Genomic DNA, 26,533 nt, shown 5'->3' on the forward strand with positions numbered 1-26,533 from the left:
ATTCAACAATTCAGAATTCAGTTACCCAGTTCAGGTTCAGAATTTAATTTCCGAATCTAGCATCAAAATTGAGTTTCAGAATTCAATTCTAGCATCAAAATTGAGTTCCAGAATTCAGATTCTTTAACGTCAAATCCATTTTTATTCGTATTCACGTCATCCAGTTATGTCTCTGACATTACCCACAAACCTTTTTTTATTTCATACAGCGAAAAATGTCGAGTTACAAGAAAAGTAATGAATCTTGAAGACAGTTAAAGGTGATCTATAAAAAAGTGTCCCAAAGAATAACTTTCTGTTGATTTTCGAAAAATGAAGTTTTATAGGTATAAATATGCTCGAGTCATCAAATATTATTTTGCAAGCTACGCTCAATGAAAAAGCTCATAGAGAGTTACTACCTAAATGCAGTCATTTTCGAGATATATGAGAAACAAAATCTAGAGAATAGATATTTCATGAGAATACGCCCTTTTTCTAAGTTATTTTGGGTTCTCGATAGTCAAATCGATTATTTTTTTAATCCTGAAGAAAGTTTGGAATAAATTAGTCTTCGATATCAAGACGATGCGAGCAGTTGTTTTCGAGATAGAAGGAAAAATCGAAGAAAAATCACTGATTTATAAAAATACACTGTTTTCATAAATTAGAGGCGGTTCTCCAAAAGCGTACTGTATTCAATGTACTGCAAAACACAATATATTTTTTTTTTTTTTTTTGTAAAATATCGTTTATTTTGCTTAGGATAACTATTTACAACTCATCTTTGATCAAACTCATAATTTTCATTCTTCTAGATTCAAAACGAACTCTAGCTCTGTTAGGTCGATATCATTCATTTGGTTTAGAATGAAGTTGACGTATTTTGTAACTAATTTGAATATTTCGTATTTCATTATGGTTTGCGTGTTATTTAGTGTAGGCCGCAGCAGATCAGTGAAAGTTAACCTTCGCCAGCCACCCAGGATTGTAGTTATTCTTCGCTGCAGATATGACCAAGCTGCAGTCACACGCGGACACTCACAGAATTTGTGTGTAAGCGTTTCGATGCTTCCTGTACAGTGCAAACAGTTTGGGTTATCCGCTCTTCCGATCACATGCAAGAGTTTGCGATGCGCTGTTTTCTCATTAACCAAGAGATACAGATCGCTGCGTTGGTTCGACGATAGTTGTCTCGTAGAAATGTTTTTCCAAATATTCCTCCAGTTCAATTCTGGATGGTTACGTTCTACCCTTGGAAGTTCCGTTTGTTCCAGGTAAAAACAATGAATTTCACCGCTGGTGGAGTTTTGAACGATTTGACGGGGAAGCACAGGAATTTTCTGATGCAAGATTTTGAGACAAGGAAAGTCGGCGGAAATCGGGATGTTTTGGTTTAGAAGGAAGCGATAGAAAGGAAGGAAATCCATTTCCTTCAGATGGCGATTTATAAGAAGCGCGTTGCTCTTGAAGGACGGCAGCTGTAGCTTTAGTCCACCTTGCGTTTTGTCTCGGACTAACTGGTGCATTGGAATACGTCCTGGTGTTCCACGAAATAGGAACGACCCCATTGCTGATATTATTCGTGCGGAGTGCATGTTTTGTGGTGGGATAATTGACGATAGATACCATACCCTCGCCGTGATGAAGGTATTCAATAGTATCACTTTCTGTTGAAGATTTAGAGTGCGCGTGTTGTGCATCCACATCATTTGTATCACTTTGATAACTAAAGGATCCCAGTTTCGCTTCACCATCTCCCGCACCGAGTTAGCGAAAATAACACCGAGTACCTTTACCGTCTCGGCAGTTTGCAGTCCCGGCACCGACATCGCGTTTCCATTAATGATACCGACATCCATACCAACTGTTTTTTGACGATTCAATTTTGCTCCAGATACCGTTTCGAAGCAGTTGAACAGTTGAAAACATCGTTCGATCGTTTCTGTTGTTGTGACCAACACGGTGATATCGTCTGCATATCCTACACATATATCTTCTCCACAGACGCGTTCCAGTCGTTCTACGAGGGGGTTGAGGTAGATAACGAAGAGAAGCATCGACATCGGGTCTCCTTGTCGCACAGATCGTTCGATTTGGAATGGTTGTGATAGACGTCCATTCACGAGAAGTCGGGACGTAGACGTGGTTTGCACTCGAGAGAGCCAACTAGCGAATCTCGGATTGATTCCCATAGAGAGTAGAGTGCGACACAGAAACGAATGAGAGACACGATCGAAAGCATGATCGAGATCGAACGAAATTAGTTTTCCTATTTGCTTTCTCGTGATCAGCTGCGCTAACCGATCTTTTAGCGAAAGAGTTGCCTGGAAGATGGTTTTGCTACCGTTTGAGCATTTTTGTGCGTCACTCAAAACCCGATGATTTCGGAGAACGAACTCTAATCGTGTTTTCATCACACGACTCAATATTTTATAGTCCACATTTAGTAGGCTGATCGGGCGATAGCCTCTCACTGTCTCATCGCTACCTCTCTTTTTCACTAAAACTATTACCCCTTCGGTAAATGTCGGTGGTAGATCACCAGTTAATGCTTCGTTTATTACGAAGAACAGCTCTCGGTATATCACATCGAACGCTCTCTGGTAAAATTCGATGGGTAGACCATCAAACCCTGAGGCCTTTCGTTTCGGGGATGTGCGGATGGCATTTTTGATTTCCTCTACTGTGATCTCGGTAGTTAGAGCAGCATTGTGTTCGTCTCCTGGAGGTATCGTTCTCTCGCATACGAATTCCTCTCCCTCAACCTGCCCCGCGGCTTCCAGTGTATAAAGGTCCTGGAAGTATTGAAGCACGTGCTGTTCGATCTCTCGGGGGTCATGCATGTTATCGCCTTGCTCACTCTGCAGCTCGGTGATGATTGTTTTCTTACGCCGTCTTTCTCCCAGCTGGAAGATAGATAAACATTCTCCGCCTACGAAAGTCTGGTTGATACGACTAAAATTTCGTGCGTGTTCTCTTTGCATTGATAGCATTTGTGCTTTGAGATGGTTGATAGTAGCTAACATAGAAGGATTATGGTAGTACCCATCATACGCGGCGCGTAGTTGAGTGTAGAGTCGTTGGTAGTCGGCGTTAAAAATGCGTAAGGCTTCGTTAGTTTTCCAACGAAAAAATTTGATAATATTTTTCTTCGCGCATTTTGTCCACCATTCCATCCAACTAGGAAAGTTTGGTCGTTGACGTGTCCAATACTGCCACCGACACCGAAATTCCTCTAGGTTATCGATGGTTAGCAGATGCGGTCGTAGCGACCAGTACCCTCTTCCTGGTTCGTGACCTAGGTGGGGTAGGCAAATGCGCGCAGTCAGCGCTTTATGGTCGGTAAAAGAGCAAACGTGCGTAGCGGCGCTTCGCAAGTGCTCGCATAACCCCCTGCTTACATAGATACGATCGAGTCTAGATGCCGAATTGTGTGTAATGTATGTGGGTGCAGGTGTTGACGGATGGAGTTTTAACCACAGGTCATGTAGCTGTAACTGTTGAACAGTAGTCTGGAGTGCCGGACTCGAATTGGCTCCTGTGGCGTCGCTAGGACGTATGACACAATTAAAGTCACCAGCGAGGATGACATGCTGGGTGTTGTGACGCAAGTAGTAGGCCAATGTTTCGTTGAAGAAACGTTCTCTTTCCACTCGAACCGATGATCCTGAGGGCGCATAAATGTTGCAGAGGGTTGTATCCTGCACCCTTACTGTAATTAGACGACCATCCAGACTCTTCTCTACGTGAGAGAACTGTATGTGGTGTCTGAGCGCGATTGCCGTTCCCCTTCTCGCATGGTCCACGTTACAAATGATGTTGAAACCAGGAAGCGAGAGCTGCTCATTCTCTACTTCTTGGAGAAATACGATATCAAGCTGCAGCATTCGGACAAATGTCCGAAGTGACTCTAGCTTCGTGGCGTTCGTGATATTGTTTATATTTATAGTACCGAGGTTGTAACTGAAGTATTCAGCCATTACAACGGTAGATCGCCTTCTTCTCGCTTGTCATTCTCGTTGTCCACCCGAGGTTTTTTCCCCGTTGGGCGATGACGAAGTTGCCTTCTCGAGTTAGACGAACCAACCGACGAGTCTGTCTCGTTTCCGTCAGACTTGCTAAGCGTGTTTTTGCGAGCCACTGTGTTGGTGGCTGATAGGTTATGATCGGGTTCGATGATTTCGGCTGACGCTTCACCGTCGGGGTAATGAGTTTCAGATGGGCCGGACGATAGCGCAGGGAAGTTTTGTTCGGTCTTAGCCGGTGGAGGCAAAATCTGCTTTTGCTGACGTGGGAGAATTTTTTTCGGCGGCGGCATGCTTGCCGACTTAGCCGAGTTAGAGGCTGCCTGTCTCACACTGGCGGCCGGGGGGCTCGTGTTCGTGATAGCGTGGGGAGAATTTGTCTGCTTGGCGGCATCGGCGTACGACTTCTGGACAAGCAGTTTTTTGTTTTGCACACAAGTAGCTCCGATGTGTATGTGTTCACGGCAGTGCCGGCACGTTTGAAGTTGTCCAAAATACGACACTTGTGTCACTTCGCCATCGATCGTGACCCACGAATCAATGTTTCGTTTCACTAACATTTTCACGATGCGAATACCGGTCGAGATGCCAGGAAAATCGCAGTCGGCTCCGGTTTTCTGCTCTCGTATGTCGATGACCTCTCCGTATCTCTCAAGGAATTCGCAAATTTTTAGATCAGAAACGTCCTCCGACAAATCGAAGAGCCGCACTTCAACTGCTCCCTCCTCTAGAGTTATTCGCAACGGGTATTTTTTACCGTCTACTGCAATCTCATGTTTGTTATCGTGTTCCTCGCAAATTCGTTGTGCGATGGCTAGGTCAGTGACCTTCACGAACGAAACACCGAGAGCTCTGCTGTTCTGTATCCGAAGTACTTCACCTTTCTTCAGACCCAGGATGGTTGCACAAAAGCCGTGCACGCGCGTGATGTCCGGTTTCTTCGGAACATTAGAGAAGTCAATTCTAAAAGTGTTTTCCCGACGCACCATCGTGGATTCGTTTGGACGCGCAGCGACACTAAACGGCTAGACGATGAGCATAAGAAAAATTTTAACAGTTTACGCTGTATAGCTCGCCTCGTTTGTAACTTCCGCGTTGACAAAGACGTCTGTTCAGCTCGGAAGATGAGCACTCACTGTATATTGATGAAATAATTTGCAAAAAAAAAATAAGTCAATTGTTTTGCAAATCAATCTTATTAGTTTTTATTGGCACCAATACTCATTACAGTTGTATATTTTCATATTCATTGATATATCCTAGTAATTATATAACTTTAATTAGTTAAAGTTTAAGCTTCAGTTTTCGCAGATTTGTTTATAATATGAAAGCTCATTTCTGTGTCGGTTGAAAAGAATTCCGCCGCTATCTTTTTTTCTGTTATTGGAATGAAGCAATGATATTTTGGTGTACCCTGAATTTATTTTTGTTTTATGCTCAAAATCTTTTTATCTTCTTTCATTATATTACAAATGGAAGAATTATTGCTTGATCACTGTTCCAATGATGACTTTGAACTCCCAATAAACGCTTCATCATTTTGATTCCTCAAATCATCCATCAGATCACTGTGTTCGGGAAGATGCTCAGACGAGTAAAGCCGCTGATGGTATTTCTTCTAAATCATATCCCGATGTAGCTAGCGGTAGTTCTTTTGAATTGTTTCCTGTAGTATAGTTTGGCATCTAGTTGGCACTGGGAGGTAGTTTCTGTGCACTTTCAATAGAATATATACAAATAAAGGGTGATTTTTTAAGAGCTTGAGAACTTTTTTAAACAATAAAACGCATAAAATTTGCAAAATCTCATCGGTTCTTTATTTTAAACGTTAGATTGGTACATGACATTTACTTTTTGAAGATAATTTCATTTAAATGTTGACCGCGGCTGCGTCTTAGGTGGTCCATTCGGAAAATCCGCTTTTTTATCGACAAATTTTGTTCAGCCATGAGGCTCATTTCTGGTTGAATGGCTACGTAAATAAGCAAAATTGCCGCATTTGGAGTGAAGAGCAACCAGAAGCCGTTCAAGAACTGCCCATGCATCCCGAAAAATGCACTGTTTGGTGTGGTTTGTACGCTGGTGGAATCATTGGACCGTATTTTTTCAAAGATGCTGTTGGACGCAACGTTACAGTGAATGGCGATCGCTATCGTTCGATGCTAACAAACTTTTTGTTGCCAAAAATGGAAGAACTGAACTTGGTTGACATGTGGTTTCAACAAGATGGCGCTACATGCCACACAGCTCGCGATTCTATGGCCATTTTGAGGGAAAACTTCGGAGAACAATTCATCTCAAGAAATGGACCGGTAAGTTGGCCACCAAGATCATGCGATTTGACGCCTTTAGACTATTTTTTGTGGGGCTACGTCAAGTCTAAAGTCTACAGAAATAAGCCAGTAACTATTCCAGCTTTGGAAGACAACATTTCCGAAGAAATTCGGGCTATTCCGGCCGAAATGCTCGAAAAAGTTGCCCAAAATTGGACTTTCCGAATGGACCACCTAAGACGCAGCCGCGGTCAACATTTAAATGAAATTATCTTCAAAAAGTAAATGTCATGTACCAATCTAACGTTTAAAATAAAGAACCGATGAGATTTTGCAAATTTTATGCGTTTTATTGTTTAAAAAAGTTCTCAAGCTCTTAAAAAATCATCCTTTATAAACGACATAAGTCTCTAGTATGCTTTTTTATTATTCACAGTAATTGCGCACTGCTTGGAAGCAAAGTACTCAATCGTACTGTCTTTTACTTAACGACGCTCAGACGAACAAGGTTCTCCGTTAGCACGAATAGTTCTACAATAATGACGTTTTCCCATCATTAAATCACACTCACAGAATAGTATGGTTTTGATGGTAGTTTTCACACTGACGCTTCGTATTTCAAAAATTCGCTTTTATGGTTGGGATTAGGTAATCCTTTATACCATAGGTAATCTTTATACTAGACGAAAACAAAAAGACCGCGATAACCTAATTTTTACGTGGCCGGGTTACCTGAAATAAAGACTGTCCCAGAAAGTATGGACGCAACCAAAAACCGCTGCCATTTCGCAATGGTTCAGAATCTGTCAATTTTTATGGCTGCATCCTTGTGTTTACACTCTTCTCTAACCACTTGTGCAGTTGTTTATTCGTTTTCATTAGTTTGTTTCGAAATGCGTGGACTTTCAGCAGAACAACGTCGAAAAATGGAAGGAGTAAATGAAAAAGCCGTGCGAAATGCAATCAGGAAGTTCGGTGAGGATAACACCTTTGAGGATAAACCGAAAACGGGTCGAAAAAAAGATCCTGCTAACCCCCAGTTGGATAAACGTATACTGAAGGCGTTCGAGCAAAAGAAGCAGGTTTCAGTTCGGGATGTGGCCAAAAAAGTGGGCACTTCGAAGTCAAATGTTCTTCGTGCTAAAGAACGTATGAATCTTCGAACCTCTAAGAAGCAGAAACAACCAAAACGTAGTCCGAAACAAGAAGCATCGATCAGTCCGAGGGTTCGAAAACTGTACAATACGATTCTTGCTGGAAATTTGAACTGCATAATCATGGACGACGAAACCTACGTGAAACTCGATTACAAAACCTTGCCGGGACCACAATACTATACGGTGCGAGAAGGGCAAGTGTTAAACCAGTCCGAGACATCGATTGAAGTCGAAAAATTTGGTAAGAAAGCTATGGTCTGGCAAGCAATTTGTAGCTGCGGTAAGATTTCGAAACCCTTCATCACCACTGCTTCAATGAACAGCGAAATAAGCGAAATATACATCAAGTAATGTTTACAAAAACGACTTCTACCCATGATTCGAAGCCACCAGGATCCTGTTGTCTTCTGGCCAGATCTTGCTTCTTGCCACTACTCGAAATCATCGGTAGAATGGTATACTACCAAAAATGTCACTTTTGTCCCAAAAGATTTGAATTCACCAAATTGTCCACAACTTCGACCAATTGAGGAATTTTGGGTATTAACGAAGGCACATGTTAGGAAACACGTCTCGTCAGCCGAAATCATTCAACAGTTCGAAAAAGATTGTAAAAAAGTGTAAAAACTTGTCGCCAAGAAGTCTGTACGGAATTTAATGAGGAACGTTCGCAAGAAGGTGTGCCAGCTACTCTACAATGGCTAAATAGCAAATGTTGAGAATAATATTCTGTTGTTGTAGTCTAATATTATCAGCATATCGAATAAAATTTGAATATCTAACACTTGTGAATTATTTACAGCGAAATCAAAGTTCGTCCATACTTTCTTGGACAGTCTTTAGGTATTTTTTTCAATATGGCGGTTACTCCCTTGTTAAACCTATGATTTTTATAAACCATTTTTCTTCGATTTTGTTTTCAAAATATCTTGAAAACAACTGCCGGCATCGTTTTGATGTTTAACTAATTTATTCAAAATTTCATTAGAATTAAAAAAATAGCTATCGAGAACCCAGAATAGGTTATAAAAAGGGCGTATTCTCATGAAATATCCACTTTCTCGATTTTTTTTTCACATATTTTGAAAATGACTGCATTCAGGAAGTAGCTCTCTATAAACTTTTTCATTTAATCATTTCTCCAACTGATCATCTCTCCAACTGTAAATTTTTTGTTTACCTGACGTTTTTTGGTGTTATAAAATGAAAAAAATGGCACTGTGCAACAACTAAGAGTTTTGAAAAAAAATGTATTTAAGATTTTTGGATTTGGATTTAAATTTGAAACTTCTTTCTTTAAATTCCTGTGTCATTACACTTTTACAGTCAATAAGGCGGGACTGCCGAAAGCAAAAAAATATTTCTGTTACCAAAGCAGCAAACTACATTACGTTTATACTGTTACCAGCATTTTAATGAAAGATTATATAGAACAATTCTTTCGGATCGATTTTAGGTGCTTAGAAAAGACGATTTTTTATTATTTCTCCATTTACCACATTGAAAATGTTAACGTCGAAATAAGCAGTGCTTCTAGATTTTGAGTGAATTCGTAGCTAGGGATAATACGCAACCGTTTAAATTGTCCGTTGTCCCGGTTTGGCGGTTCAATGCATAGGACGCTGGTCTTACAAACCAGTTGTCGTATGTTCGAGCCCCGACCTGGAAGGATTCTTAGTGTCAGTAGGATCCATAGTACTAGCCATGCAATGATTCTGTACACTAAGAATCGGCTGCGAAGTCTGTGGAAACAGAAATGTAATGTAATGCCAGGACTTTGCTTTGCTTTAAATTGTCCGTTCCTATAATGTTTCCTAAAAATTCAAGCTTAATTTTGCCAATCAGTTCATCTGGAAACTTCCGATCTGGCAAGAAATGTTCGACTGTGGACTGCCAGCTAAGGTATTCTAGATCCTGCAGAGCGATGGACATTTTATAGAATGAAAAAAGCACAAAAGAATCGGGTAATTCAAATCTACTTTCAATTAACGCTTGATCAAATCAAAACCTGGAAAGATTTGGCAAGCTACCACTAAAGTCAGCCGGTGCCACATGGACAATAAAATCTGAGAGCGGCATAGCGGCATGCTGAGGATAGCTTTCCCGAATCAAATGAATGTTTTAAAATATACAAAACAGAAAGAGATGTTTATGTTAACTTACTTGAGATAAAGACGATGACTCGTCAAATTTTATTAGATGTGTCGGTACCAGGAATATCATTCTGTAACTAATCTTCCAGTACACTTTGAAGCTCTAAGCTTTGACGAACAAAAAATTTAGATTTGAAGTATTTAAACTCTAAACAATCAAGATTGGTGTGCGGGATGAAACATTTTACACTTCTATGACGTGAGGGTTCAGATACGTTAACCGAGAGAATCGCAATGATCTCAAACACATGATGCTCCTAAAACGATCTTTATAACCCCAAATCAGATATTACCACATGTGAAATGAATATGTTTTTTTTTTCTCGGACGCTTCTAGATTACTCTCAACAAAAACGGTTTCCTCTGCATTAATATACTACTAGACGCCAGGCTCCATCATAATCTGACAATTTGAACTGCTTGAACATTATCAACATTTCTTGGCGTTTTTTTTTCTTATCTGCTTTGTTGTAGGCATGACACAGCACAATCCAACGGTCACGTAATCTATTTGACGAAATTGGTGCGAAAGAAAAGACCAAGAAAGGTAAACCATGCTTCGGCTAGTTTTGACAACTACTAACCAGTATTGGAGTTTGACATACAACAAATTTGTCAGAATCATTAACTCAAACACATAAGGTGAGAGCACAGGATCGTGACCGGAGATTGCACTTTTCTCAAACATAAACATGTATCCAAACCTTCCTTCGTTGACTAGCTAATGAATAGCCCATTCGGAAATTATCTAAGACATTTACTTTAGAATGACAGTGACAATGAATGCTTCGTTCAAACTGTCGTCACATTTTCTCACATTGAGCGAAAATTCAACTTTTTGCCAGAAGCCTACTGCGAGTCCGCTTTATCAGCTTACGATATTCAAACGAGCGGCGTTTTTTCTCGTTCGTAGAAAAATTAATTTGCAAACGCCTACTGCCTGCCCTAGAGATATGGTAAATCGAGCTTGCATCCCGAAATCCACAGTCCATTACAAATTAACCGACATCTGTTCGGAAACATCCGACCGGCAAGCGGTTCCGACATCCGATTAGTCATGGGAGCGACTTTCCAAATCGACTTCCGACCAGCGAATCGAATCTTGCCGCCACCGCAAGTAAATTATTGAAAGCGGGGGTTGGTTGGTTTTTCTTTGCCCGGTGACCCCTCCCGTAATGGAGTTCGACCATCTCAAAACCAAATTGTTGTAATCGGAGTGTAATCTCCCGGCCGATGGCACCGTGTCTCTGCTTCGTCCCTTTCGTGTCTTATCTGTAAACCCCTGGGCGAAGGGACCCAACCAACATAAGCCTATGTAGGTGAATAAATTATGTTTGATTTCGTCTGTCGGCCTGTCTGACTCCACGTCCTGCTTGCTTCTGATCTGTCAGATTCGGACTGTAATAGGCACTCGAAAACCCAAAACGCTGTTCAGAAGCATTAGGTAGCTTTAGGTTCCTACCGCCAAACCCCGAACCCCTGTGAGATCCTTCCGCGCGTATGATAATAACAATAATAAGATAATCTCCTTATACGCAAAAATCTTCTCGCTCAGGTGGTACGTGCGGTGGGTGCAGAGACGCACTGAGGACTATTTAGCAGGGTCTATCAAGTGTATTCAAGTTTAACTATATAACATAGAACCGAAGTTTACATATGAATTTAACGACAGCAGAAAACTCGTTGTACAGTTTTACCACATTTTTTGGTATTGTTATAATACCCAATTGAAATTGAATATTGGTTCATATTAAGTAGAAAACTTCAACAATCCAAGTACATACAATGGGAATGGCAGTACTAGCCCTTTTAACCCGTTTTACCCCAATTTATTTCATGAATCGTATCGTTGGTTGAACTTTTCATCGCATCACGAAAGGAGGCTGATTATGGTTGATAAAAATCGACTGATAATACATAGAAAGTCTTAAAAAGTACAAATAGATTTAATGACTACACGAGTCACGTTATACCGTTTTACCCCAATTCATTTAATAAGTTGTATCTTTGGTAAATTTTTATTATTTTCAGTCGGGTACGGGTCATATTCGGGTTTAAGAAATTACTTACCTGATCATCTCTATTTCGCAGTTCAATATTGGCTAAAACAATAATTCGGTTCGTTTTTTTTTTTGACATCAAAAAAGGATTTATTTGAAAACTAAAAATTTGTTTATTTGTTTATTTGGAGCAGGGAAAAGCCCGGTGGAGTTAGTTTCTGTAAAACTTGCTCTCCAACAGGCCTCATCTCCTCCTCCTCATCTTTAGCATCAACAGATTACAATCATCCAAATGATACATTTCACTTAAATATAGCATTTCTAAACTAACTAAAACTAATTAGATAGTAACTCTAGGAACAATTTCTTGATAACGTTTCGTGATAGATTAAAGTCGAATGAATTGGAACAGTGGTTGAATATTCGGCACATGCTGGCAAAAGGCTCGTTATACCCATAATTAGTTCTAGCATAGGAGGTCCTAAGAAAAGAATAGTTTCTAAGATTACGGCGATGGATATCTATTTGTAAAAGCTGTAAGAGCTCGGAGCAGTCTATTCTTGATTGGAGGAGATCAGCCACAAAAGTAGCCTTGCTAACGTCGCGACGGACAGATAACAAATCGAGGTCAATCAGTTTGCATCTGGCATTGTAACTTGGGAGGTTCCAAGGGTTTCTCCAAGGAAGCCGACGCAGAGCAAATCGAACAAATTTCCGTTGAATTGTTTCAATGCGTTGGATATCGTTTTGGTAGTACGGTGACCAGACAACCGAGGCGTATTCGAGCGTAGAGCGAACTAAGGCACAATATAATGCTTTCAAGCAATGTACATCATCGAATTCTTTAGTAACGCGGAAAATGAATCCTAGCAGCTTGGACGCTTTGGAGATAGTAAACTCAATGTGCTCCTTGAAATTTAGCTTAGAGTCCAGGAGGACACCAAGGTCCTTCACAGACGATGTACGTTCCAGAACAATTTGTGAAATATTATAGTCGAAACTGACTATAGACTGTTTGCGACTAAATGAGATGACGGAGCATTTGGAGGCGTTCAAAACCATTCTGTTGATATTACACCAGTTAGTCAAATTATTCAACTGCTCTTGTAAGAACTCTGCGTCAGCTGTGGATTTGATGACATGAACTAATTTGAAGTCATCGGCGAACGATAGTTTCATGCACTTGATCGAAAAATTTAGGTCGTTGAGATAAAGTAAAAATATAAACGGTCCAAGGTGACTTCCTTGAGAAACTCCAGAGGTAACGGCGAATGGTAAGGTTGTACAGTCTCCTATTTTCACTATCATTTCGCGACCCGTAAGATATGAGTGGAGCCAATTCAGAAATGACCCGTTAAATCCTAGTCTTTTTAACTTTGAGATTGTTATTTGATGGTTAATCTTGTCGAACGCAGCGGAGAAATCGGTGTAGATAGAATCTACCTGTAGTCGTGATTGTAACGAACGTATGATAAAGGAAGTATAGGATACTAGATTTGTAGACGTCGAACGATTCGGCATGAAACCATGTTGAGTCTCAGATATGTAGTTAGAGCAATTATGTGTTATAAAATCCAGAGCTATAATTTCAAGCAGCTTAGATACGGCGCACAAAGCTGCTATTCCGCGGTAGTTGGATACTGTACACTTGTTTCCTTTTTTATAAACAGGAAACACATAGGATGTCTTCCATATTTCAGGAAAAGTTCCTGAACATAAGGAGCAGTTGAATATAATGGATAGTGGAACTAATAGGCTGCCAGAGCAGTTTTTTATTACCACAGATGGGATTCCATCGGGTCCAGCACTAGATGACCGTTTTAACTTGGCACATGCTGAGCTCACAGTAGCAGTTGAGATAATAGGATGACATCCAATTGGAGAACGAAGAGGGACATTATTCACCGCAAGAGATATTCCTTGATCAGTTAGATGTTCTTCAGAGAAAACACTACTAAAATGTTTGCGAAACAAATCGCAAATTCCAAGCGTGGTAGATGCTTCAATGCCGTCGAGTCTCATTGAGGTCGGTAATCCCGATTCTTTCCTCTGTTCGTTCACGTAGTTCCAAAAGTGTTTAGGGTTGAGTTTAAGATTTTTTTGGATGCGACGTTGAAAAGCGCAATATGGTAAATGTTGTAAAAGTTAATCAAAGTATCGTTAATCGCTGGTTACTTCTTTTTTCACCTCTTAGGCAATTTGCAAATTCCATCTCGAAAAAATTTTGAAGGTGACCTGCTAGAACGGTATGCTTCCTGCGGAATAACCAGTAATCAGAGAGAACAATATCAGGAGAATGCAGCGGGTGCAGCAAAATGTCCCACTTGAGCGTTTCCGAATATTTTTTTCGCAGCTTTTGCGACATGAGAACGATCGTCGTCATGCTGGAGAACAACTTTATCCTGTCTCTGCTTGTATTCCGACCATTCTTCTCGTAATGCACGGCTCAAACGCATCAATTGCAGCACCGGTTTGGTCCCACCAGATGCACAACATGACCTTCGAACCACGAATATTCGGCTTTGGTGTTGATGTTGAAATCGATGGAAACAATCGATCTAGCATAGCGTAGTATTTTTTCTAGGGGTTAACATAGAAAATCCGTTTTTCATCCCCAGTAACAATTCGATGTGAAAAAAACCCTTCTTAATCCACCTAGTGGTGTGTTAATGCCTTTCTCTTCTTTCATAACAGTCTCATGGGGGGGTGAGGTGAAATGAAATTTTAGAAATCAAAAAAAAATTGATGCCAAATGTCTTAGCATTATCATTAGAGGTAATCCCGAAATATTGGCACCCTTATATATATAAGACCGGTAAAAATCAACGTGTTTTGTTTGGTTACGCCACTTATACCATTATATCTCCGGAACCAGAAGTCACAGCCATTCGATCTTCGAACTTGATAAATGACCCAACAGTAGCTTTCAAACGAGCCTAAGTTTGTTGAAAATCGGTTCAGCCATCTCTGAGAAAATTGAGCGGTAAAAATATCTTCCAAAAGTGCACACATACATTTTCCGATCTCGCCGAACTGAGTCGAATGGTATATAACACTATGGATCTCCGAGGCTCCGTTCGAAAGTCGGTTTTTTTTAGCAATTCTAATACCTTTCTACAGAGAAAGGCAAAACACCTTGCAAAGTCTGTTGGTTTCAGTTCGTGAGGCACCCAACTGGCTTGCTTTTGAATCATTTCCATGGATTTTAATCGTGCAGAAACTGGTTGTTGAGCTCTCCGCAAGCTCCTATTGCGTTTGACTCGGATCTTCATGTAGTAATAATGCCTCCAACTGTTTGTTTCGAATTTTTTTTTCGTTGTCCGCAAGGAGACCTGTCTTCAACGCTGAAATCTCCACTCTTGAAACGTTGAAACCATTCCCAGCATGACATATCATTTGGAGTATTATTACCATAAACATCCACAAGCATTTGATGCGCTTCAGCTGTACTTTTATTCCAATCAAAACAGAATACTAACAGATTGGCTGAAAAGAATCCATATCAGTTTCAGCTAGAATTAAATCCATACCATTTTCAGTTAGTAACAACCTTCAAAAGATACGTGTATAAATTTGACAGCTGTCTGATTATTAGTTTGTGAGATCTTGCATTTTGAGTGAAGCTACTTTTGTTATTGTGAAAAAAATGGAAAAAAGGAATTTCGTGTGTTGATGAAACACTACTTTTTGATGAAAAAAAGTGCCGCCGATACCAAAAATTGGCTTGATGAGTGTTATCCAGACTCTGCACCGGGCGAAGCAACAATTCGTAAGTGGTTTGCAAAATTTCGTACTGGTCATATGAGCACCGAAGACGATGAACGCAATCGACGTCCAAAAGAGGCTGTTACCGATGAAAACGTGAAAAAAATCCACAAAATGACCGTAAAGTGAAGTTGATCGAGATAGCTGACACCATAAAGATATCAAAGGAACGTGTTGGACTTTATTTTCACGAATATTTGGATATGAGAAAGCTTTGTGCAAAATGGATGCCGCGTGAGCTCACAATCGATCAAAAACAACAACGAATTGATGATTCTGAGCAGTATTTGGAGCTGTTATATCGAAATAAAACCGATTTTTTTCGTCGATATATAACAATGGACGAAACATGGCTCCATCACTTCACTCCGGAGTCCAATCGACAGTCAGCTGAGTGGACTGCACGCGATGAACCGAACCCAAAGCGTGGAAAGACTCAACAACCGGCGGGTAAGGTTATGGCGTCTGTATTTTGGGATTCGCATGGTATAATTTTCATCGACTACCTTGAAAAGGGGAAAAACCATCAACAGTGACTATTATATAGCGTTATTAGAGCGTTTGAAGGACGAAATTTCAAAAAAACGGACTCATTTGAAGAAGAAACAAGTTTTGTTTCATCAAGACAATGCACCGTGTCACAAGTCGATGAAAACCATGCTGAAATTGAACGAATTGGGCTTCGAATTGCTCCCTCATCCACCGTATTCTCCATATTTGGCCCCCAGTGACTTTTTCCTGTTCTCACACCTCAAGAGAATGCTCGCTGGTAAAAAATTTAGAAGCAATGAAGAGGTAATCGCTGAAACTGAGGCCTATTTTGAGGCAAAGGACAAATCGTACTACAAAAATGGTATCGAAAAGTTAGAAGATCGCTATAATCGCTGTATCGCCTCTGATGGCAATTATGTTGAATAATAAAAACGAATTTTGGCAAAAAAATGTGTGTTTCTATTAAACGATACGAACTTTTCAGCCGAACTGTTAACACGTCCTGCAAATGCTGCTTAGTTAACAAAAACTCGAAGCAATATGAACTGAATATTAATGACAGATGTCTAACCTTTTGAAACCATCGACATCTGCTGGTACTGTTCAATATTAATAACAGCCAGAGCCATCTTTTGAAAACGGACGGAACTAATTTTTACTCTGTGTACGACTGTAAATTTGGAGCACTTTCTACGAAAATTAGAAAATTTTCCTTGTTCAATCATTTTGTTTAATTTATTTCATAGATATAACAACACAAGCTGTATTGATCAACCACCTAAATATTTTAAATAAGACGTATTTGCATCTACATCCATTTGAATTCCACATAGAGTTTGTTACTTTAGGCGTCGTCGTTCTTCAGAAACATATTTTAATTATTAATGATTCAGATTGAAACAAATTCGCCGTACTTTTAACTGTTTTACTATTCAAATGCATATTATTCGAGGCATTAGTGAAAATCGCGTTAAAAAATCATTCATCACACCATTCCATTTAATTCATATTCAAAATATTCATATATTAAAACATAACGCCTATTTTGATGTTGCGAAATCTATCGTATTAGAAACACGCCTGAAGTTATGCCCATCAACGTCAAGTGCGTTACGCTTGAATTTCAGTGAAATCAGTCCAAATAGATCATGATCCGAGAACTTTATACTGTTTTCCTCAAATCATGGCTCGTTTTGCTCATTTCTAGAATCGAAATTTCTACCGTGCACTTACAAATTTTCATAGTCCAAAATTTGAAATCATTGAATGCTAGTTCATTCTACAACACTGTATTGTACTGTAAAAATTGTTTCAAATCACAGTCCATAACTGTCAAAAATCCCACTCTGGAGCAATCGTTCACACATCCATCACATTACAGCGATGTTTGAGGCCGCGGCGCACAGCCATAGCCTACTACTATTTGCGACGAGTTGGATGGGGTGATGCGCTTTTGTGCCGCTTTTATAAAATACTCTCTCTCTATTCACCGTCACACAGTAGATGCATATTTTGTGTGAAAATTCAATTTCCATCCATTCCCCTCCCATTTCCTTTCCGAAGAAGTGTAGACACGAAAACGGCGCAGATTCCTTTCGTTCGGTTGGTTCAGAGCATAGAAGCGATAGGAATTTCGCATAGATAATAAATCCGTTTCGTCACAATTTGCCACATTTCGGATTATACCCTGGCCTGGGGACGGGAAGAAAATGCATTATCGATTCTCGGTCCCCTTCTTCGATGGGCTAGGAAAAGCTACCGGTTTGCTGTTTGCGAAATTCTTTTCGCATGAAAATCTGAATGTGAGCTTAGTCAAAGCAGCTCCGTCTGCGGACTGGAATGGGGGAGGCAGGCGGAGTACAAAAGAAAAAAGCAGGACAAAGCGAAGGTAACGAGGTAATCGCATATTTTTGGTAATAGCTTGCTCGGATGAAATTCGATGAGATTTTGATTACGGTACAGTACAGTACATGCCGTAATGTTTTTCGTAGGTAAGTTTCCCTTCTGAACGTAGAGATGTTTTGTGTTGTGTTGTAACAATACACGTCGCAATTGTTGGTCGACTGCGTCGGACTGGGCTTGTCGTAAGAGTGCCGTTATCGTTGCATTCTAATGAGCTTCGGTTTCGATCTACTGTTTTCGAAAAATGCCCTGCATACATGAAAAGCCACGTTTCAAATAACGAATCTAAAAAAAAACCTTTTTTTTTGTTCTTTTTTGTTAGGATGGCAAGAAACACTGTTGATGCAATTTTGCCTTAGCTCCAAAATAAATTTCGCAACTGTCGAAACAAAAAATGCTCGGAAAACTCGGAATATAGAAGATGTTGAAAGCTATCACCGATTAGTTTTATAGTAGCATGTGAACTGAGAAATACCGGGGACTCGGGATGTGGGCACCGGACGGAAATAAATAAAAATCTTCTGTCCGACAAGGAAAACAACATGCGAGTGAAATGCGCATTATACTGTCTGAGCGGATTCCGAAACCCGCGAAAGACTGAATCTTTAATCGAGGCGTATCCCTTTGGTTGTGTTATATATTAGGTTTGAAAATCTAATTTGCCTGGACGATTACCGTGTTTGATGAGTATGTAATAGGAGATCAATTCAAGACAAGCTCAAAATTTGCGTCGAAACTTTTCGGATGAGAAGGTTTTGCTTAGAGACAAAAGAAAAACTCTAAATCTGGTCTTTTCCGAAATGCCAAAGTTATTCGTACGGAATGGTACGAGCGGAAAATAAATAAATTATCAAATGTTAATTTCTTGGCAGCCGGCTCTCTAGATATTCAATTTAAGAAAAAAATAATTGGTAATTTACCAGTCAAAATACGATATTAAAAACTTGTTCAAGTCAGATGTCAATTCTGAATGAACCGGATTGTCCACTACGAACAGAGTGATGTTGGAAATCACTGGGATTTGTCGGTTACGTCAGTATGAACCATATTGAGCAACTTTGCTGCTTATTCAGTGATTCCTACAATAAGAAAGTTAAACTTTCAGTGATTCCTACAATAAGAAAGGTAAACTTATTCTAATTTATTTAGTTTGTTATTGTCTCATCGCACGAAGCATTAAAGTCAATTGAAGCAAGAAATCATTATGTGCTGAATGTAAACATATGTTTGTATTCTTTCTAACTTGTATTGTTTTCATGGTATTTCACAGGAGCTAATCGCTCAAAAGCACAGTATCTTCTCCCTAAAAGTGAGAGAAAAAATCCTATTTTAGTTCTGGCCTAAGTAACTTCGACAAAAGTGTGCAGAAAGTCATTTCAAACAAAACTGCAAAAGGCACTGATTCCCGTAACTCAAGCAGAATTTATGATATAAAGTACTTTCAGAAAAAGGGTCTACTAGAACTAGTTTTTGTAAGAAAACTTATGTATTTTGAATTTATATGAGTTTCTCGTGTTATACAAGGTAATTCATTATTAAAAACTACACAACTTGTTCGAATATACTAATCCTCTTTAAATTTAGCCGCCGGATACCGCACAACCTCTGTGTCGGCTAGTTCTGACCGGAGTAAAATTGTAATACTAATCTCCTAAAAACATAGCAATAAAAACGTGGACTGAAAATTCAAGCTGAGATTGTGAAATCTGTATGAAATATATTCCCGTGAAGAACTTTGCATACAAAATCGAAAATTGCATAAATCGATAAACTATCTTTTTTTAATTTTTTTTTTTAGTATGTTTTTTCGTTTCTGTGGAATATTTTTACAGTATATTTCGAAGTACTTGAAACAACTTTTCCGTTGAAAAGTCTTATTCTGAGTTTTACACTTACAGTATATCTTTCAGTTCAGCTGTTTGAAGTAATGAATCCGATTTCCACGGGTAGAAACCATTAAAAAACTTACCATTAATCTGGTTTTGAATAACAATATGGAGAACTTCTAGTCACATACACTGAAAATCATTTTTACCTATTTTTTTGAGAAGAAATCACTCATTGTCTAGCTCTCATATAAGCTACCCAAAAATAGGTCGTTATCTACTCAAACTTTGAGTTGATCGGTAAAAATGGGTAGCGTGCTTTGTTATGGCATAACACTTTGGGTAAGCTTACATTTACCTAAAGTTTGAGGTCATCACTGGCTACCTAAAATGGGAGTGATGCACTTTAATTGATTTTGGGTAGGTTTTGCCTCAAAATTAGGTAGCGGCTGATAAGAGTGTACACTAAGAAAACTGAAATTGCACTTCCACACGCAGAGAAATGGAGCTTGTTTAAAATAACAAATCAGTAAGGTGATTTTAAAATCTGATTCATGTTAATTTCAAGCTAGAATATGATTGTTTCCAACCATTTTCTATCTTCAGCATCAACTGTTTAATGTGAATAACAATTTTGGTCTTGCCAAACGGAAAAAAAATAATTGTTCCAGCTCATTGAAATTAATCACCTATTTATTGAGTATCAACAAAAGTAGAGTTGATTGCATTGGCAATATCTATGTTGGTTCAACTTTTCTTTACCTTTAGGTTAGGATGTTTATATGTAATGATGGAACAAAGTTTATTGTTCAAATAGACCGTATCAGTTTTATTTCTTATAAAGAGTGTATCGAAAATAAGCTATCCACAAATTTTTCTTTCATATTATGATAAAAAACGATATTTTATTCAAACTAAAAATCGATCCTTTATTGTACGAGGGTAGACTTGAGCATAATGAAAACCGGATGAAATTTAAGTTATTTCTTCACGAATCTTCGAACTTTTGATCGAACGCTCCTCGTCAAGTTCCGGACAAGTGTTGCATCGCATTTTTTTGGACGCTTGAGCTCAATTTTTTTTTCGAACCCCTGCATGTTCCCAACTGCCGTACCAGTCTTCTTGAAGACCCTCTTCACGATTATCCAGTAACGTTCGATGGGTCGAAGCTGAGGGCCATTTGGTGGATTGATATTTTTTTCAACGAAATTTATACCCTTTTCCGCAAGCCAATTGAGAGTGGTTTTGGCATAGTGAGCCGACGCTTAACCGAACAAAACACTAGAGTTGAGGTGTATGCTTCTTATATAAAGACAACAATCTCTTCTGGAGACACTCAAATCGATAGATTTCTGCATTTATAGTTCCGGTAGTGTAAAAAATGGTTGACTTCAAACCACAGGAACATATTGCTTGCCATACCACTACCTTTCGACCGAATTTCTCCACTTGAATCGACCTGTCCGCATCGCCCACATCCTCCCCAACGACGACAGTAAAGTATTGTGGACCTGGAAGGGTTTTCGAGTCCTCCTTTACATAAGTCTCATCGTCCATCTAAACGCATGCATTCGGGCACTGCAAAAGACGCGAATACAATTTTCGAGCCCTTGTTGCTGCTCGCTTCTTCTGTTTTACACACTGTTTCGAGATTTTCTGCTTCTGGTAGGTCTTCAGATGATTCCGCCTCTTGATACGCTGGATCACTCCGACACTCGTTCCTGCTTTTTTGGCCAAATCAGGTATTGACATTGATTTGTTCTTCATGATTAGAGATACCACTTTCTGGTCCAGTTTCGGGTTGAAAGAACCAGGTTTTCTGCCTCTTCTTGGTAGCTCATCCAAATAATAGTGTTCCCCAAACTTATTAATGATGGGTTTAACACCGGCATGACGTTTCGCTAATTTTCGCATAATAATACCCTTATCACTTAGTCATGTGTTCAGAACCTAAATTTTCACTTCCTTTTCAATACGCGACATTTTGAAAGTGCAGAATTTTAACCGCACAAACAGATAAACAAACGAAAGCTGACAGCCAAACGCACAGCATGCTGTGATTCGAGCATAGAAAACCATCACAAATACATGCGTACAACACAAATGCATGTGGATAGCTTATTTTCGATACACTCCTAAAACCAAAGCCCAGAAAATACTCCTAATAGCCAATTTGCTATTTACGGTCATCCATTCTTTGATTTTATTGATGTTATCTTCGGTGTTCGAAGTCGATTGGCTACCGCTTCTCTCACCATCATTCACTGACTCTCGGCCACTTCTGAAACTCTCGTGCCATTGATAAAAGATTATTTTCTTTAGAGCATCGTTGCCGAAACACTCTTCCAACATTTGTAATGTCGTCGCACGATTGAAATCGTTTTTATCGCATAATTTAATTCAAACTCGTTGTTATAAATTCAATTCCATTTTGAAAATTGTAGCAAATCGACGACACGCAGTTTCTTTTTTTCTACAGTGACCTTAAAATTCTTATTGATAGTCTATTAAAACTAATTGAAACCATTAAAATAACAATAAGCAGTTCCATGGTTGAACATTTTAATTTATTTCGTTCAGAATCAATAGTGGCCCAGTCTACTTTTTTATTTTTTCGTTTTGTTAATAACTTTTTTTTTGTAAAATGCGCAGCAATTCACCCTGATTGGAAGTTTCTTATGGTGGTCCAAACTGTTAAACTACACATCAATATTGAGAATATTCCTATATGTACAAAAGATACAGGGCAAATTCAAAAAGTAGTTCAACCTAGACGACATTCCCCTAATCATTTATTTTAAAATAGTATCTATATCTAAAGTAAGTTAATTTTAAACTGATTTTGCAAGTTGGATTTACTATGAAATTGTTTGTCAAGAAATTGACGCACAGGTAAAATGTTTGTTAGTTTTATCAAAATATTTAGTCAAACATCTAGATTTGTTGTTTGTAAGCAACAAATATTTGCTATTTTAAATCAAATTGTCCTGTGGACAGTATTTCAATGAAATAAATCGTTGCGTGAAATTCTCGTTTAGTTACATCTGCAATATTTTTCTTTGCGTACACATGATATTTGATATCTGACACTTGGCTTGTTGATTTACCTGAAAATAGTTTGTAGGTAGATATCAACGGACAAATTTGATGCTTTTTGTGTTGTGTTGGTTTATTACCTGTTTTCTAATTGTTTCGGTTAAATGCTGTTATAATTGGTCACATACCGGGTAGCAATTTTCTATATCGAATTTGATTCTTCCTATGTACTGCTTTACTTCAGCTTTTCGGCAACACTTCCTTGAAGGACAATAAAAAGAAAATCATCGTGCAACAATCCAAATTATCCAACTGTCGCACTCGGCACTGTAATTGCTTTCAATATGGAACCGGTCAGCGAACGGCGGAAGAAGCCTTCTGCCGAATGTTGACATATGACAAATGTACTATTCCCGGTGGTAAATCTCACCACCGAATCGCTCGCCTACAATGATGCCGTTTGCTGCTGCGGCTGCTGCTGTCACCCACCGTCATCACCACAATGCTACGCGGTAAGAGGATTACACTGTCGGAAGAAACACAATCCTGTGATGTAGAATTCTTTTTCATCTCGGTTGTTCCCGGGGATCCAAGGCAAGGACTTCATTCACCCCGGTAGTGAAGCGATTCGAGTGACAATGTGCCAGAGCGTGTCGTGTTTTGTCGTTACAATTCAGTCGTCGAAAACCAATTCGTGACAGAAGTTAATATGCGCTTCGATTGGACACGGATGGATCCAATGTTTGGGATGAGGGTGAAGGAGCTGTGTCCGATCTTGAGATTTCAATGACATATTTTCACCTTTGTTGGTCTAATTGAAGCGTTTTTGTAGTGCAAATAGAAAGAAGCTGAAATGGAAATGCTTCGGGGGTTTAAAATCATATCGATGGAATATGTTTGTGTTTAGTTTTATAGGTAGAATTTTTAGCTCCAGTCGCTTTGTATAGGTATATTCTTGGGAAACAAAATAGAGCAGCAGAAAAACACAAAAAAAAAACAAACAACTCATTATCCGTTATGACACGGCCACTAACTTCACGTGCAATAAGGATCACGACAAAACAAACAAACAAACAAACGGCCACAAAACGCTATTGTCCACTGCAAGTGATAAATCTGCTACCTCGATCCCATTATCGGACAAAACAATTTGACAACAGCCAGGGAACGATCCAATACGATCGCCCCGGCCTACTACTGGCAGCCTTCGCAGGTAAACCCCAAACTAATCGATACCGCCCCTTGTTTGTTTTTCGACTTTCGTCCGGTGGGGTAGCAAACAAACGGCAGAGGGAGATGGAAACAAGAAAAATAAAAGAATTCAAGAAACACAGGTAATTGTGCGCACTGTGACCGACCGATCACGGCCAAGGTAGACAGAGATGGCATCATATAAACCTGTCGCACTCTGGTAAGGGCATCATTATCTAACGGCTAATGAAGTTGCAAACAACAACAACAAGTGGCGGTAAGAATTCCTCCTGCACCGCACTAAACACGACCGGTTAGTTGACTGACAAACCTGGAACAGTCCGGTTGTGGTAAATTAGAATTAGTGAAAGTGTCCGAAGATCGCCCAAACAAAAATGCAAGGCCTACTGGTGGTGGTGGTAATTTTGATCACGGTCGGTGTCGACACTTCCGAGGAACGCTCGCTGGACTATCTGACAAACAAAACGCTCAAGGATTGCGCCCAACTGCCGGAACCGATACTGTCCGACATTCTGGGACCTGCGTTCAATTCTCGCTACATGAGTATCGACAAGCCCCCGGTTCTGGACGATGAAGCCGTGGATGGCAGCGACGGAGCAAGTGGAAAACGCGGCATTTCACGGGGCCTGTATCCGTCGTTCTACGTCGAAGAAGATCACGTCGAGGAGGTTGGCCACGTTCCGGCTTGGGACGTTAACCATGCCCGAGATACGGCGAATCCGGTGATGAAACCACCTCGATCCAAACGGCAGCTGTTCAACTCGCTGCTGAACGACATGAGCCACGAAAGTCGATCGGCACGATCACATCGTGGCCGAGGGGTGCAGAAAAATCAGCTCAACGCCCGTCCGTGGGAGTGCGAAGGCAAAATCCGTTGGCTTGACCTAGGGGCGGAGTACTTCCCGCGCTATCTCCGTACGGTGGAGTGTGCCAAGACGCGCTGTTGGTACGGTCACTATCAGTGTGTTCCGCGATCGTTCACCGTGAAAATTCTGCGCCGCCGAACGGGCGAATGTGTACCGAGTGGCCAGCTCCGTAACATCGGAGTCGAGGGTCTGCCCGGTGAACTCCGTGAACTGTGGGTCTGGGAAGAACGGGCGGTTAATTTTTGCTGTGACTGTGCTGCCCAGTAGAAACACTAGTGAATAGTACTAGGAATAGTAGTAGGCTGGGGGTACTTCAGCAATCCAAAGAGAAAAAAAAACCAAACCGTCGGAGCAGGCTACTGATGTTTTAATTGTAAATAGTTTTCTTCTCGCCGTGCAGGTTGTAAATAGTGGCGTCTGTTTATCGTTCTAGTCCTATGTTAGATTGTTTGTATGCTATGTAAATAAAAGAAAACACTTTTGAATTTATGAAAAAGAAATTGTTTGTATATATTTTATTTTGATCTAGTTGATCGAAGTTGGCATTGTTTCCTAAAATTTTCTTATCGGGAAAGTCTATAGAAAACAAAGGACTGAAATCCATAACAGTCTTCCAAGAGGTATTCTTTGCATATTCCACTTTTCAATATGTATTTAATATTTAAAAATACGACACACTGGAAGTTATTTAAATCATTGCAGTAACAAACCCGTTTTCGTCGAAAAACATTCAATTCCAAAACCGGATAAAATGTTTTGCTTCGAAAAAAAAACCAGCTTTGTTCTTAACCGATTTTTGCATTCAAAGTGTTAAATATGTTTTTAAACGACTTTTACATTACAAAATCCAAGTCCGGGTTTTGCATTGAATCTTTTTTATCCGTTGTTCAAATATACAAATCTGTTCACAGATTGGCTTCGATTTAAGAGTAAGATGAAATTAGATGCATCCGCTTCGAGTGTTCGCGTCACTTCAACAATTTTGCACAATTTTCTAACTATTTTGTCGTGAATACGACTTACTTTACTATGGGGCGCCTTTGCAAAATTTACCCTTTGGAAGAATGGGTAGATTTTAATTGTAAATACTCCGAGTTGCACTAAACGAAATAACATAATTTTTGCTCCATGCTATCGAAAATATGATCAAAATTGTAGTTTTCTGAAATGTTTGGCATCATCGAGTACGAAAAAGAAAAAACAACTTTTACTTGTCTTTCTCGTGCTCGGACGATGGTTTTCTTCCATTACAATTATTGTAATTCGTACCGTATGTACTTCTGCAGGCGCACAATTTTTTACTCTCTTTTGCCTTGTCTTATTATTTTTGTGTTTTAGAATAAGTGTGTCGTGAATTCCTCCTACTTCAGTGTCTGGATTCTGGACAGTTCTGGAACGATTTTGGATTCTCAGAAGTGTGAATAAATGTGTTAGTTTTATTCGTATTCACGTCATTCAGTTATGTCACTGACATTACCCACTCATTTTTTTTTTCTACGGTATCCCTTCTTATTTCCGGAGTAAAGATATTGTATCCGATTTCAACACAATTCGTTGATTGACAGTCGAGTAATCGGCAAAAAAAACGAAATTTGAATGTGTTTAAGTTTTGACTACTACACAGTTCGAAAAAAAACCATGTGATTTTACATCTTACTAGATGTACATAAATTGAGCACCTTGTTTCACACAAATCTGTATTCAAGAACATGTGAAATTGTGTGATTTGAAAATTACATCGCTTAAAAACAAAAAAAAAAACAAAAGATCGATAGCAACAGCGCGGCTTGAACCGAGAAACATTTGATCAAAAAGCACGTCAGTTAATCGACTGAACCACAGAA

General features: G+C 39.5%; 1 protein-coding gene across 1 annotated transcript; it reads left to right on the forward strand.

Moving 5' to 3' along the window:
* The first annotated feature begins 24,105 nt into the window (after positions 1-24,105).
* On the forward strand, positions 24,106-25,138 carry LOC131431027 (protein trunk). The gene has a single exon (XM_058596479.1). The coding sequence runs from the start codon at positions 24,198-24,200 to the stop codon at positions 24,954-24,956; it is 759 nt and encodes a 252-aa protein (XP_058452462.1). The 5' UTR covers positions 24,106-24,197; the 3' UTR covers positions 24,957-25,138.
* Positions 25,139-26,533: the final 1,395 nt, after the last annotated feature.

The sequence above is a fragment of the Malaya genurostris genome, chromosome 1, assembly GCF_030247185.1.
Source record: "Malaya genurostris strain Urasoe2022 chromosome 1, Malgen_1.1, whole genome shotgun sequence".
NCBI lineage: Eukaryota > Metazoa > Arthropoda > Insecta > Diptera > Culicidae > Malaya > Malaya genurostris.